General features: G+C 42.2%; 1 protein-coding gene across 3 annotated transcripts in view; it reads left to right on the forward strand.

Annotated features, from left to right (window-relative positions):
* LOC106565012 (CSC1-like protein 2) overlaps positions 1 to 16,197 on the forward strand; it is a 99,071-nt gene that overhangs the window by 68,211 nt on the left and 14,663 nt on the right. For all 3 annotated transcript variants that reach the window (XM_045691329.1, XM_045691330.1, XM_045691331.1), the window contains 2 exons: positions 8,187 to 8,340; positions 9,333 to 9,439. In XM_045691329.1, coding sequence (XP_045547285.1) covers positions 8,187 to 8,340; positions 9,333 to 9,439 — 261 coding nt within the window. The remainder of the gene's footprint in view (positions 1 to 8,186; positions 8,341 to 9,332; positions 9,440 to 16,197) is intronic.

Below are 16,197 nucleotides of genomic sequence, written 5' to 3' on the forward strand. Positions count from 1 at the left end.
CCCGCCACAGGAGTCGCTAGTCCACGAGGGGACAAGGACATCCCTGCCGGCCAAACCCTCCCCTAACCTGGGAGACGCTGGGCCAATTATTCAGGCAAAAGAAAAAGGCTCACTAACACATTTGTGCAAAACATTTGTGAGAAATAAGCTTTTTGTGCATATGGAACATTTCTAGGATCTTTTATTTCAGCTCATGAAAAATGGGACCAAGATTTTACATGTTGCATTAATATTTTTGTTCAGTATAGTAACAGTATGGAATTAAATGTTGGAAGTTAAATATCCTATAACTATTAACTGTCTAAAATGTGCTAAATGTTCTGCAGTTGTGCATTTGGTTTGCTAATTTAGTAGCTATCTAGCTAAGTGGTTAGCTTCTTTCAAAATCAAGTTAAGCTTGGTAACAGAGAATCCCCTCCTGGATCCTGATGTCTGATATTTGTTTTGTGCATGCAGCAAACTGCGAGTAGCATGTTTTAGTTAGTTGTGTAACTTTATGAGCTGAGATGTCTGTCCTACAATAACTTTAGGTCAGAGACTACAATTTTCGCAACGCGCTCATTAGTATTTAGTTAGCATTCTCTATGGGATGTTACATGTACATGTTAGCATTGCTAACCTTCAGATTACAATTGCGCCCCTTGTGTTCAGTGCCAGTATTACTGAATAACCCATTATGGGACAAGGTCGGTATGAAGGTATGACAATCTGGATACTGACTTTAGCTTTAACTTCTTTGGGGTATTTTTTGAACAGTTTCTCACTTCTTTGTTTATCCAGTTGTCAGTTTGACCACACCGTTTACACACTTTGGCGCCCAAATTCCAAAATGACAGTTGGAACTTGTTACTAGGCTACCAGTTACAGTGCTTTTAGCCTGCAGTTTGTGTGCGCCTTTATCCAGAGGCAATATCAAAATTATAGCTAGTTTCTGAAAGAATATGGTTTAATATTTGTCGAATTATTGAGCAAGTCCTCAAATAAGCATCAGAAATGTTCCTTATTTAGCATAGTAAAATGAATATCAAGATCCTGATATGGACCTCAGTCAAGAGCATATCAAATCAAATCAAATCAAATTTATTTTTATATAGCCCTTCGTACATCAGCTGATATTCTCAAAGTGCTGTACAGAAACCCAGCCTAAAACCCCAAACAGCAAGCAAAGCATGTGAAAGAAGCACGGTGGCTAGGAAAAACTCCCTAGGAAAAACTCCCTAGAAAGGCCAAAAACCTAGGAAGAAACCTAGAGAGGAACCAGGCTATGAGGGGTGGCCAGTCCTCTTCTGGCTGTGCAGGGTGGATATTATAACAGAACATGGTCAAAATGTTCAAATGTTAAAATGTTCATAAATGACCAGCATGGTCAAATAATAATAATCATAGTAGTTGTCGAGGGTGCAACAAGCACGTCCGGTGAACAGGTCAGGGTTCCATAGCCGCAGGCAGAACAGTTGAAACTGGAGCAGCAGCACGGCCAGGTGGACTGGGGACAGCAAGGAGTCATCATACCAGGTAGTCCTGAGGCATGGTCCTAGGGCTCAGGTCCTCCGAGAGAAAGACAGAAAGAGAGAAAGAGAGAATTAGAGAGAGCATATTTAAATACACACAGGACACCGGATAAGACAAGAGAAATACTCCAGATGTAACAGACTGACCCTAGCCCCCCGACACATAAACTACTGCAGCATAAATACTGGAGGCTGAGACAGGAGGGATCAGAAGACACTGTGGCCCCATCCGATGATACCCCGGACAGGGCCAAACAGGCAGGATATAACCCCACCCACTTTGCCAAAGCACAGCCCCCACACCACTAGAGGGATGTCTCCAACCACCAACTTACCGTCCTAAGACAAGGCCGAGTATAGCCCACAACGATCTCCGCCATGGCACAACCCAAGGGGGGCGCCAACCCAGACAGGAAGACCACGTCAGTGACTCAACCCACTCAAGTGACGCACCCCTCCCATGGACGGCATGGAAGAACACCAGTAGGCCAGTGACTCAGCCTCTGTAAAAGGGTTAGAGGCAGAGAATCCCAGTGGAAAGAGGGGAACCGGCAAGGCAGAGACAGCAAGGGCGGTTCGTTGCTCCAGCCTTTCCGTTCACCTTCACACTCCTGGGCCAGACTATACTTAATCATAGGACCTACTGAAGAGATAAGTCTTCAGTAAAGACTTAAAGGTTGAGACTGAGTCTGCGTCTCTCACATTGGTAGGCAGACCATTCCATAAAAATGGAGCTCTATAGGAGAAAGCCCTACCTCCAGCCGTTTGCTTAGAAATTCTAGGGACAATTAGGAGGCCTGCGTCTTGTGACCGTAGCGTACGTGTAGGTATGTACGGCAGGACCAAATCGGAAAGATAGGTAGGAGCAAGCCCATGTAATGCTTTGTAGGTTAGCAGTAAAACCTTGAAATCAGCCCTTGCCTTAACAGGAAGCCAGTGTAGGGAGGCTAACACTGGAGTAATATGATCAAATTTTTTGGTTCTAGTCAGGATTCTAGCAGCCGTATTTAGCACTAACTGAAGTTTATTTAGTGCTTTATCCGGGTAGCCGGAAAGTAGAGCATTGCAGTAGTCCAGCCTAGAAGTAACAAAAGCATGGATTAATTTTTCTGCGTCATTTTTGGACAGAAAATTTCTGATTTTTGCAATGTTACGTAGATGGAAAAAAGCTGTCCTTGAAACAGTCTTGATATGTTCTTCAAAAGAGAGATCAGGGTCCAGAGTAACGCCGAGGTCCTTCACAGTTTTATTTGAGACGACTGTACAACCATCCAGATTAATTGTCAGATTCAACAGAAGATCTCTTTGTTTCTTGGGACCTAGAACAAGCATCTCTGTTTTGTCCGAGTTTAAAAGTAGAAAGTTTGCAGCCATCCACTTCTTTATGTCTGAAACACAGGCTTCTAGCGAGGGCAATTTTGGGGCTTCACCATGTTTCATTGAAATGTACAGCTGTGTGTCGTCCGCATAGCAGTGAAATTTAACATTATGTTTTCGAATGACATCCCCAAGAGGTAAAATATATAGTGAAAACAATAGTGGTCCTAAAACGGAACCTTGAGGAACACCGAAATTTACAATTGATTTGTCAGAGGACAAACCATTCACAGAGACAAACTGATATCTTTCCGACAGATAAGATCTAAACCAGGCCAGAACTTGTCCATGTAGACCAATTTGGGTTTCCAATCTCTCCAAAAGAATGTGGTGATCGATGGTATCAAAAGCGGCACTAAGATCTAGGAGCACGAGGACAGATGCAGAGCCTCGGTCTGACGTCATTAAAAGGTCATTTACCACCTTCACAAGTGCAGTCTCAGTGCTATGATGGGGTCTAAAACCAGACTGAAGCGTTTCGTATACATTGTTTGTCTTCAGGAAGGCAGTCAGTTGCTGTGCAACAGCTTTTTCAAAAATTTTGGAGAGGAATGGAAGATTCGATATAGGCCGATAGTTTTTTATAATTTCTGGATCAAGATTCGGCTTTTTCAAGAGAGGCTTTATTACTGCCACTTTTAGTGAGCTTGGTACACATCCGGTGGATAGAGAGCCGTTTATTATGTTCAACATAGGAGGGCCAAGCACAGGAAGCAGCTCTTTCAGTAGTTTAGTTGGAATAGGGTCCAGTATGCAGCTTGAGGGTTTGGAGGCCATGATTATTTTCATCATTGCGTCAAGAGATATAGTACTAAAACACTTTAGTATCTCCCTTGATCCTAGGTCCTGGCAGAGTTGTGCAGACTCAGGACAATGGAGCTTTGGAGGAATACCCAGATTTAAAGAGGAGTCTGTAATTTGCTTTCTAATGATCATGATCTTTTCCTCAAAGAAGTTCATAAATTTATTACTGCTGAAGTGAAAGCCATCCTCCATTTGCGAAGGCTGCTTTTTAGTTAGCTTTGCGACAGTATCAAAAAGAAATTTCGGATTGTTCTTATTTTCCTCAATTAAGTTGGAAAAATAGGATGATCGAGCAGCAGTAAGGGCTCTTCGATACTGCACGGTACTGTCTTTCCAAGCTAGTCGGAAGACTTCCAGTTTGGTGTGGCGCCATTTCCGTTCCAATTTTCTGGAAGCTTGCTTCAGAGCTCGTGTATTTTCTGTATACCAGGGAGCTAGTTTCTTATGACAGATGTTTTTAGTTTTTAGGGGTGCAACTGCATCTAGGGTATTGCGCAAGGTTAAATTGAGTTCCTCGGTTAGGTGGTTAACTGATTTTTGTCCTCTGACGTCCTTGGGTAGGCAGAGGCAGTCTGGAAGGGCATCAAGGAATCTTTGGGTTGTCTGAGAATTTATAGCACGACTTTTAATGCTCCTTGGTTGGGGTCTGAGCAGATTATTTGTTGCAATTGCAAACGTAATAAAATGGTGGTCCGATAGTCCAGGATTATGAGGAAAAACATTTAGATCCACAACATTTATTCCATGGGACAAAACTAGGTCCAGAGTATGACTGTGGCAGTGAGTAGGTCCAGAGACATGTTGGACAAAACCCACTGAGTCGATGATGGCTCCGAAAGCCTTTTGGAGTGGGTCTGTGGACTTTTCCATGTGAATGTTAAAGTCACCAAAAATTTGAATATTATCTGCTATGACTACAAGATCCGATAGGAATTCAGGGAACTCAGTGAGGAACACTGCATATGGCCCAGGAGGCCTATAAACAGTAGCTATAAAAAGTGAGTGAGTAGGCTGCATAGATTTCATGACTAGAAGCTCAAAAGACGAAAAACGTCATTGTTGTTTTTTTTTTGTAAATTGAAATTTGCTATCGTAAATGTTAGCAACACCTCCGCCTTTGCCGGATGCACGGGGGTATGGTCACTAATGTAACCTGGGGGTGAGGCCTCATTTAACACAGTAAATTCATCAGGCTTAAGCCATGTTTCAGTCAGGCCAATCACATCAAGATTATTATCAGTGATTAGTTCATTGACTATAACTGCCTTGGAAGTGAGGGATCTAACATTAAGTAACCCAATTTTGAGATGTGAGGTATCACAATCTCTTTCAATAATGGCAGGAATGGAGGAGGTCTTTATACTAGTGAGATTGCTAGAGCGAACACCGCCATTTTTAATTTTGCCCAACCTAGATCGAGGCACAGACACGGTCTCAATGGGGAAAGCTGAGCTGACTACGCTGACTGTGCTAGTGGCAGACTCCACTAAGCTGGCAGGCTGGCTAACAGCCTGCTGCCTGGCCTGCACCCTATTTCATTGTGGAGCTAGAGGAGTTAGAGCCCTGTCTATGTTCGTAGATAAGATGAGAGCACCCCTCCAGCTAGGATGGAGTCCGTCACTCCTCAACAGGCCAGGCTTGGTCCTGTTTGTGGGTGAGTCCCAGAAAGAGGGCCAATTATCTACAAATTCTATCTTTTGGGAGGGGCAGAAAACAGTTTTCAACCAGCGATTGAGTTGTGAGACTCTGCTGTAGAGCTGTAGAGCTCATCACTCCCCCTAACTGGGAGGGGGCCAGAGACAATTAATCGATGCCGACACATCTTTCTAGCTGATTTACACGCTGAAGCTATGTTGCGCTTGGTGACCTCTGACTGTTTCATCCTAACATCGTTGGTGCCGACGTGGATAACAATATCTCTATACTCTCTACACTCGCCAGTTTTAGCTTTAGCCAGCACCGTCTTTAGATTAGCCTTAACGTCGGTAGCCCTGCCCCCCTGGTAAACAGTGTATGATCGCTGGATGATTAGTATGCATTGTATGTACTGAGAAAATATGCTTTGCAGGCCTACTGTCAATATTTGTCATCATATAGAGAAAATAAGATATCCGGATGGAATCTAAACATTATTTGTGCGTGAAAGAAATATGGATTTCATATTCGTCAAATTATTGAGCATGTGCTTAAAACTCAAATGTATCAGAAATCATGCTTTAGTATATCAAGATCCAGATATGGACCTCAGCCAAGAGAAGCATATCTGGAATCAATACATCTTCATATTTTGAATGTGCTGAGAAAACAGATATGCAATGTATACAGTAAGTATTTGTCAAAATGAAGAGAGAAAATACGATGTCACATATCTCAGGATATTGAATGAGTGATATGTGGCGTAATCCCAATTTCATATGTCTAAAAGCCACATCTGGATTCAGACTTTTTCAGGATGTGGTACATATCCACAAAACTCAAAATATACATTGGAAATGGTCTTTATTCTCTAGAATATAAATAATGTGTCATATAAAGAGATCCCCTGATATGGACAGTAAAACGCCCAGTGCATTGGCTACGGAGAGTGTGATCACAGTCATCCAGAACAGCTGGTTCTCTCATGCATCGTTCAGTGTTGCTTGACTCGAAGTAAGCATAGAAGGCATTTCGCTAGACTGGTAGGCTCGAATCACTGGGCAGCTCGTGGCTTGGTTTCCCTTTGTAATCCTTGATAGAATGCAATCCGACGAGCATCGGAGCCAGTGTTAAAGGATTCGATCTTAGTCCTGTATTGACACTTTGCCTGTTTGATCTTTGGAGGGCGTAGCAGGATTTCTTATAAACGTTAAGATTAGTGTCCCGCTCCTTAGAAAGCGGCGACTGTAGCCTTTAGCTCAGTGTGGATGTTGGCTGTAATCCATGGCTTCTGATTGGGATATGTACGCATGGTCACTCTGAGGACCAGAGGAGGCTGGTGGGAGGAGCTAAAGGAGGACCGGCTCCTTGTAATGGCTGGAATGGAATAAATGGACCGTTATGGTTGACTCCGTTCCAATTAAGTAATTCCAGCCATTACAATGAGCCTGCCCTCCTATAGCTCCTCCCACCAGCCTCCACTGGTGAGGATGTCGTTGAAGATTCACTTATTAATGAAGGCGATGACTGTGGTAAACTCTTCAATGCCATCGGATGAATCCCGGGACATATTCTGATGTGTGCTAGTGAAACAGTCATGTAGCTTAGCATCCGCTTCATCAGACCACTTCTGTATTGAGTGCTTCACTGGAACTTCCTGATTTAAAGTCTTTCTTGTTAGCAGGAATCAGGAGGATAGAGATTTGCCAAATGGAGGGTGAACGAGAGCTTTGTATGTGTCTCTGTGTGTGGCGTAAAGGTGATCTAGATTTTTTTCACCTCTAGTTGCGCCGATGACATGCTGGTAGAAATGAGATAAGACTGATTTCAGTTTTCCTGCATTAAAAACCCCGGCCACTAGGAGTGCCGCCTCTGGATGAGCATTTTCTTGTTTGCTTATGGCCCTATACAGCTCGTTGAATGTGGTTTTAGTGCCAGCCAGCATCGGTTTGTGGTCGGTGCCAGCCAGCATCGTTTTTTTCCCATGATTGTAAGACTGCCTCACACACACACTATACAATACATTTATTAAACATAAATTACTGAGTTTTTGTCACAACCCGTCTTGTGGGAAGTGACAGAGCTCTTATAGGACCAGGGCACAAATAATAATCAATAATTTTGCTCTTGATTTAACCATCCTTACATATAAACCCTAATTGTTCATCAAATTGTGAATAACTCAACCACAGGTTAATAAGAAGGGTGTGCTTGAAAGGATGCACATAACTCTGCAATGTTGTATTGGAGAGAGTCTGTCTTAAATCATTTTCCACACACAGTCTGTGCCTGTATTTAGTTTTCATGCCAGTGAGGGCCAAGAATCCAATCTCACATAGGTACATGGTTGCGAAGGGCATCTGTGTTTTAACAGCACGATTTGCCAAGGCAGGATACTCTGAGCGCAGCCCCATTCCAGAAATCTGGCAGTGGCTTCTGATTAAAATCGAGGATCGTTGTTCTGATATCCAGAAGCTCTTTCGGTCATAGGAAACGATGGCGGTAACATCCTGTACCAAAAAGTTAAGATCAGCACAAAATTCTTATAATAATAGCACAATTGGTCAGGACCCACAAAACAGAATAGTAGTATGTGCGTGTGCACACGGGTGTGAATTTTGGTCGATCAATTTGATATCCGTAGATTTGATATCAACAGATCTTATGATTGTATTGACATCTTTAAAGTGATGAACACCAAAACTAGTGTTCTATTTTTCATATTTATATTACCTTACCATAAGGTATTGTATTAAGTCTGATATGAAGGTAACACTTTAATGTGCATATTGGGATGACTTGTTTAAATGTTGGATGATTTACAAATGATCTCTGTGCATATCAACTTCTCTCTGACAGGGAGCACTTATCGTTGGGGGGGGTTTCCTGGTGGATTCGCTGCTTCATCATCAACTGCATCCTTTTCCTCCTGCTCTTCTTTCTCACCACGCCCGCCATCATTATCTCCACGATGGACAAGTTTAACGTCACCAAGCCTGTGGAGTATCTCAATGTAAGGAAATCTTTGATATCCACCAATGTATTTCACTACATATCAAAGGTTTTGTCGTGGCCTGGCTGGTCTAGCAGCCTCTGCTACACAAGTCCTCAGTATCGGCATGGGTTCGAATCCAGCCTTCTGCCCTTTGATACAACCTTTCCACACTGTCGTTCTCTCCCACTATATGTTCAATCTGAAAATACCTTTAAAATATGTATTTAAAAAAAGGCTTTGTCAACTGAAACATCTCAAATTGATTATACGTTGACATAATGAAAGAAAATTATGCACTGTGAAATTGCTAGTACGCCCTTTTACAGGGCTATTTATTCCAGCACTAGAATGCCATATCATTGATGTTTTTCTTTTCTACTTGTTGGTTAATTGAATGTCATTGATTGACCAGAGTTAATCTGGGTTGTGTTTATTAGGGCAGTGGTTCTTAAACCCCCAGCCGTTCCATGTATTTGATATATTCCAGAGCTTGCAAACCTGATTCAACTTGTCAACAATCATCAAGCCTTTGACTAGGTCATTTAGGTGAGAGCTAGTTCAGGGTTACACGAAGATTTTGAAACATCTGGGGATCCCCGAGGAGAGGTTTGAATAAACACTGTATTAGGCTAGACCACAAAATAACGTTTTAAATGTTTTGCAACGGAAAATCGAAAATGACCATTGTTATTGGTGCATTCCAGGTAGTCCCTTTCCATTTAATTTCATTCCTTTAATGAACACAACCCTGCTTTCCCAGGTCTGATTCAGTCCTTGATTAGAGGGTAAGAATCAAAACCAGCAATGCTTCTGACGTAATTTAATAGTCATAGTCAGTGAGTGAGTCAGTGAGAATTCAGTCATTGTTCTTAGCATGGTGTTATAGATTGCAGTTGGACAGAATCTAATGCTTTTTGGTACAGAGCTGAATCTGAGGGCCTGTGCGGAGCAAGGTTTTGTTGACAATTGAGGAAATGTCTGTCTTCTGTTCCCCTGTCATTTTTCTCCAGAACCCCATCATCACCCAGTTCTTCCCTACTTTGCTCCTGTGGGCTTTCTCTGCCCTGCTGCCCACCATCGTCTACTACTCTGCTTTCTTCGAGAAACACTGGACGAGGTACTGTTCACTTTCCTATCCGAACTACACTACCGGTCAAAAGTTTTAGAACACCTACTCATTCAAGGGTTTTTGTTTATTTTTACTATTTTCTACATTGTAGAATAATAGTGAAGACATCAAAACGATGAAATAAGACATATGGAATCATGTAGTAACCAAAAAAGTGTTTTATATTTGAGATTCTTCAAATAGCCACCCATTGCCTTGATGACAGCTTTGCACACTCTTGGCATTCTCTCAACCAGCTTCATGAGGTAGTCACTTGGAATGCATTTCAATTAACCGGTGTGCCTTGTTAAAAGTTAATTTGTTAGATTTCTTTCATTCTTAATGCATTTGAGGCAAGCAGTTGTGTTGTGACAAGGTAAGGGGGGAATACAGAAGACAGCCCTATTTGGTAAAATACCAAGTCCATATAATGGCAAGAAGATCTCAAATAAGCAAAGAGAAACGACAGTCCATCATTACTTTAAGACATGGTCAGTCAATCTGGAAAATGTCAATAACTTTTCAAGTTTCTTAACCTCTCTCGGGTATGTGGGACGAAATCGTCCCACCTAGTCAACAGCCAGTGGAATCGAGTGGCGCGATATTCAAAAACCTTAAAAATGCTATAACTTCAATTTCTCAAACATATGACTATTTTACACCATTTTAAAGACAAGACTCTCGTTAATCTAACCACATTGTCCGATTTCAAAAAGGCTTTACAACGAAAGCAAAACATTAGATTATGTCAGGAAAGTACCCAGCCAGAAATAATCACACACCCATTTTTCAAGCTAGCATATAATGTCACAAAAACCAAAACCACAGCTAAATGCAGCACTAACCTTTGATGATCTTCATCAGATGACACTCCTAGGACATTATGTTATACAATACATGCATGTTTTGTTCAATCAAGTTCATATTTATATCAAAAAACAGATTTTAACATTAGCATGTGACGTTCAGAACTAGCAAACATACCGAAAACTTCCGGTAAATTTACTAAATTACTCACGATAAACGTTCACAAAAAGCATAACAATTATTTTAAGAATTTTAGATACAGAACTCCTTTATGCAATCGCGGTGTCAGATTTTAAAATAGCTTTTCGGCAAAAGCACATTTTGCAATATTCTGAGTAGATGGCTCGCCATCACGGGCTAGCTAATTTGACACCCACCAAGTTTGGCGTTCACTAAACTCAGAATTACTATAAGAAAAATTGGATTACCTTTGCTGTTCTTCGTCAGGATGCACTCCCAGGACTTCTACTTCAATCACAAATGTTGTTTTGGTTCAAAATAATCCATAGTCATGTTCAAATATCCTCTGTTTTGTCCGTGCGTTCAGGTCCCTATCCGAACGGTGACGCGCGGACGCATGTCGTGACAAATAATTTAAAAATATTCCATTACCGTACTTCGAAGCATGTCAAACGCTGTTTAAAATCAATTTTTATGCGATTTTTCTCGTAAAATAGCGATAATATTCCGACCGGGAGACGTTGTTTTCGTTCAAAGACTCAAAGAAGAAAATGGACTCTTCACGTGCACACGCGCCCCCGTTTCATTGTTCTCAGATCGACCACTTTCCAAATGCGCTACTGTTTTTCAGCCAGGGACTGCAGAGTCATCATTCCCCGTTCTGGCGCCTTCTGAGAGCCTATGGGAGCCTTAAAAAATGTCACGTTACAGCAGAGATCCTCTGTTTTCGATAAAGAGGCTATAGAAGGCCAAGAAATGGTCAGAGAGGGCACTTCCTGTATAGAATCTTCTCCGGTTTTGGCCTGCCATATGAGTTCTGTTATACTCACAGACACCATTCACACAGTTTTAGAAACTTTAGGGTGTTTTCTATCCAAATCAAACAATTATATGCATATTCTAGTTTCTGGGCAGGAGTAATAACCAGATTAAGTCGGGTACTTTTTTTATCCGGATGTGAAAATACTGCCCCCTACCCTAGAGAGGTTAAAGTGCAGTCGTAAAAGCCATCAAGTGCTATGATGAAACTGGCTATGATGACCGCCACAGGAAAGGAAGACCCAGAGTTACCTCTGCTGCATAGGCTAAATTCATTAGTTAACTGCACCTCAGATTGCAGCCCAAATAAATGCTTCACAGAGTTCAAGTAACAGACACATCTCAACATCAATTGTTCAGAGGAGACTGTGTGAATCAGGCCTAAATGCTCGAATTGCTGCAAAGAAACCACTGCTAAAGGACACCAATAAGAAGAAGAGACTTGCTTGGGCCAAGAAACACCAGAGGAAATTTGTCCCTTGGTCTGGAGATTTTTTGTTTCCAACTGCGGTGGCTTTGTGAGACGCGGTATGGATGAACCGATGTATTTCCCACTGTAAAGCATGGAGGAGGAGGTGTTATGGTGACACTGTCTGTGATTTATTTAGAATTCAAGGCACACTTAACAAGCATGGCTACCACAGCATTCTGCAGTGATACGCCATCCCATCTGGTTTGCGCTTAGTGGGACTATCATTTGTTTTTCAACAGAACAATGACCCAACACACCTCCAGGCTGTGTAAGGGCTATTTTACTAACAAGGAGAGTGGTGGAGTGCTGTATCAGATGACCTGGCCTCCACAATCCCTCGACCAAATTGAGATGGTTTGGGATGAGTCGAACCGCAGAGTGAAGGAACTCCTTCTAGACTGTTGGAAAAGCATTCCAGGTGAACCTGGTTGAGAGAATGCCAAGAGTGTGCAAAGCTGCCATCAAGGCAAAGGGTGGCTATTTGAAGAATTTCACATATTTCAAAAATACACTTTTTTGGTTACTATATGATTCCATATGTGCAATTTCATAGTTTTGATATCTTCACTATTATTCTACAATGTAGAAAATAGTAAAAATAAAGAAAAGCCCTTGAATGATTTAGGTGTTCTTAAACTTTTAACCGGTAGTGTGTATGCTTTGCAAGTTGCACCGTGGGTTAGGCCATACTGGTCCTAGGGATTTTCCAGGTCCAAATGAGTAGCTGATTTGGTGTAAAGGACAGAAATCAGCAAACACGGCGGGGACTGGAGTTGCTCTTCCCTAAATTGAGAGTTATCAATCAATCAGATTTATTTTATAAAGCCCTTTTACATCAGCAAAGTGCTTTACAGATACTCAGCTTAAAACCCCAAAGATCAAGCAATGCAGAGACAGAAGCACAGTGGCTAGGAAAAACTCCCTAGGAGTAAGGATTTTGATGGACAAAATCAACATGCGCCCGATGGCAGACCCACGCACGTGCCCGGTCTAGTCGGCATGTTATGCACAACCAGAATGATAGGACACAGACACACGGAACTCTGACATAACCTTGGAAATATGAACAAAGGAAATCATACATTGAATTAAATAAACAGCACTTCTACCTCATGAGTCTTGTGAATGTTCATGTGCACAATAAACATCGCGCCCACTCAAAGGGTAAGAAATGTGAAAAATGTATCGTATCAAACATGAAACAGAAATGTTTAAGTGTTGCAATAAACAGTACGGGAATGACGAAACGCTTGATTTTGTCTATCCACACCAAATATCAAAATTAACTCTATTCATTTGGGGACATGTCGAAACGCATGAAACATTCATGGCCATTTAGCTAGCTAGCTTGCTGTTGCTAGCTAATTTGTCCTGGGATATAAACATTGGGTTATTTTAGCTGAAATACACAAGGTCTTCTACTCTGACAATTAATCCACAGATAAAAGGGTAAGCCTAGTTAGTTTCTAGTAATCTCTCCTCCTTCAGTCTTCTTCTTTGGACTTTATATGGTGGTTGGCAACAAACTTTAAGGTGCATTACCACCACCAACTGGACTAGTGTGGACCTCAGTTCAGCTTTCAATCACTCACGTGGGTATATGCTCCTAAAAACCAATGAGGAGATGGGAGAGGCTGGACTTGCAGTGCGTCAAGTGTAAATAATAGAACTAACTTCTATTTTAGCGCCTGGCTACGGAGATGCTCGTTGACGCGAGCGACCAGGTTGGATGAAATTATTGAATAACATGTACAGTGAGGGGAAAAAAGTATTTGATCCCCTGCTGATTTTGTACGTTTGCCCACTGACAAAGAAATGATCAGTCTATAATTTTAATGGTAGGTTTATTTGAACAGTGAGAGACAGAATAACAACAAAAATATCCAGAAAACCGCATGTCAAAAATGTTATAAATTGATTTGCATTTTAATGAGGGAAATAAGTATTTGACCCCCTCTCAATCAGAAAGATTTCTGGCTCCCAGGTGTCTTTTATACAGGTAACGAGCTGAGATTAGGAGCACACTCTTAAAGGGAGTGCTCCTAATCTCAGTTTGTTACCTGTATAAAAGACACCTGTCCACAGAAGCAATCAATCAATCAGATTCCAAACGCTCCACCATGGCCAAGACCAAAGAGCTCTCCAAGGATGTCAGGGACAAGATTGTAGACCTACACAAGGCTGGAATGGGCTACAAGACCATCACCAAGCAGCTTGGTGAGAAGGTGACAACAGTTGGTGCGATTATTTGCAAATGGAAGAAACACAAAAGGACTGTCAATCTCCCTCGGCCTGGGGCTCCATGCAAGATCTCACCTCGTGGAGTTGCAATGATCATGAGAACGGTGAGGAATCAGCCCATAACTACATGGGAGGATCTTGTCAATGATCTCAAGGCAGCTGGGACCATAGTCACCAAGAAAACAATTGGTAACACACTACGCTGTGAAGGACTGAAATCCTGCAGCGCCCGCAAGGTCCCCCTGCTCAAGAAAGCACATATACATGCCCGTCTGAAGTTTGCCAATGAACATCTGAATGATTCAGAGGACAACTGGGTGAAAGTGTTGTGGTCAGATGAGACCAAAATTGAGCTCTTTTGGCATCAACTCAACTCGCCGTGTTTGGAGGAGGAGGAATGCTGCCTATGACCCCAAGAACACCATCCCCACCATCAAGCATGGAGGTGGAAACATTATGCTTTGGGGGTGTTTTTCTGTTAAGGGGACAGGACAACTTCACCGCATCAAAGGGACGATGGACGGGGCTATGTACCGTCAAATCTTGGGTGAGAACCTGCTTCTCTCAGCCAGGGCATTGAAAATGGGTCGTGGATGGGTATTCCAGCATGACAATGACCCAAAACACACGGCTAAGCCAACAAAGGAGTGGCTCAAGAAGAAGCACATTAAGGTTCTGGAGTGGCCTAGCCAGTCTCCAGACCTTAATCCCATAGAAAATCTGTGGAGGGAGCTGAAGGTTCGAGTTGCCAAACGTCAGCCTCGAAACCTTAATGACTTGGAGAAGATCTGCAAAGAGGAGTTGGACAAAATCACTCCTGAGATGTGTACAAACCTGGTGGCCAACTACAAGAAACGTCTGTGATTGCCAACAAGGGTTTTGCCACCAAGTACTAAGTCATGTTTTGCTCAGGGGTCAAATACTTATTTCCCTCATTTAAAATGCAAATCAATTTATAACATTTTTGACATGCATTTTTCTGTTTTTTATTTGTTTGTTTTTCTGTCTCTCACTGTTCAAATAAACCTACCATTAAAATTATAGACTGATCATTTCTTTGTCAGTGGGCAAACGTACAAAATCAGCAGGGGATCAAATACTTTTTTTCCCTCACTGTATGTGTACATGTATTTTGCAATGCTCGTGCATGTAACGTGAGCGTTGTGGTCAGCATGTAGTAGGAGAGCACACGGCTCGGTGAGCATAGAAATAGGCTACGTGGCCTGCACCGCGCGCTTTGGAGTCAGTAAAAAATAAACCGTTTAGATCTTTAACCAATGACAATTCATCAGCATTGGCATGCAAAGGTGGGCTCGCATATCTAGGTTAGTGACCAGAAATAACTTTAATTTACTCCAGTTTTGCTGGGCAAAAACAGAGTAGGCAAACGTTTATCATCCACATAAAATAGAGTTTAGCAATCTACTACCCACTCATCTTTGCCAGAACAATAATGTTAGGCTACTGGGTGATTTGATTAATCTTTTTCATATTTCAGACAGGCCTAGTTTGGGTGCCTACTGGCTATACTTCTAAAGATAAGCAGATGTAACATCGCAATGCCTTCAATATTATGGGATGAAGATGTTACATTCTGGCAAATTTATTACAATATTTGTGAGGAAGAACAGGGCTACCCGGCTGGCAAAGTGCACTCTGCCGACAGGCTGCACTCCAAGGTGATGGCACGGTGCAGACAGAATATGCTTTCCATCTGATCTTGCAACCTCTGCTACAAGTAGGCCATATCATTTAGCTTGCTCTGTCTGGACTCCAGAGTAAGTAATCAGTCAATGTATGTATTTATAAAGCCCTTTTTACATCAGCTGATGTCACAAAGTGCTATACAGAAACCCAGCCTAAAACCCCAAACAACAAGCAATGCAGATGTAGCCTTGCACGAGCTTATGCGAGCCGTAGCGGCTTATAGGGTAGGAGCCGATCTCCTGTTTCTGTAGCGTGAGCCTGGACAGGACGCTAGTCTAGCACAGGGCCTTACCCCAAATCTACAGCATCTTAATGCTGAGTGCCAAGCAGAGACGCATCAGGGCCCATTTTTACACTCTTTGGTTTAACTCAGCCAGGGATTGAACTCACAACCTTCCAATCTCAGGTCAGACACTAAACTCAAGCCAACTGCGTTGACTCCAGAGTAGTGACATGATATATCCCTTGTTGATATTGGCTACTAAAATGAATGACCTTCCGATCCAAATGCAGGTGTAAAGAGCAGTTTATGCATCACCGT

The sequence above is a fragment of the Salmo salar genome, chromosome ssa12 (assembly GCF_905237065.1).
Source record: "Salmo salar chromosome ssa12, Ssal_v3.1, whole genome shotgun sequence".
In the NCBI taxonomy this organism is placed as follows: Eukaryota; Metazoa; Chordata; class Actinopteri; order Salmoniformes; family Salmonidae; genus Salmo; species Salmo salar.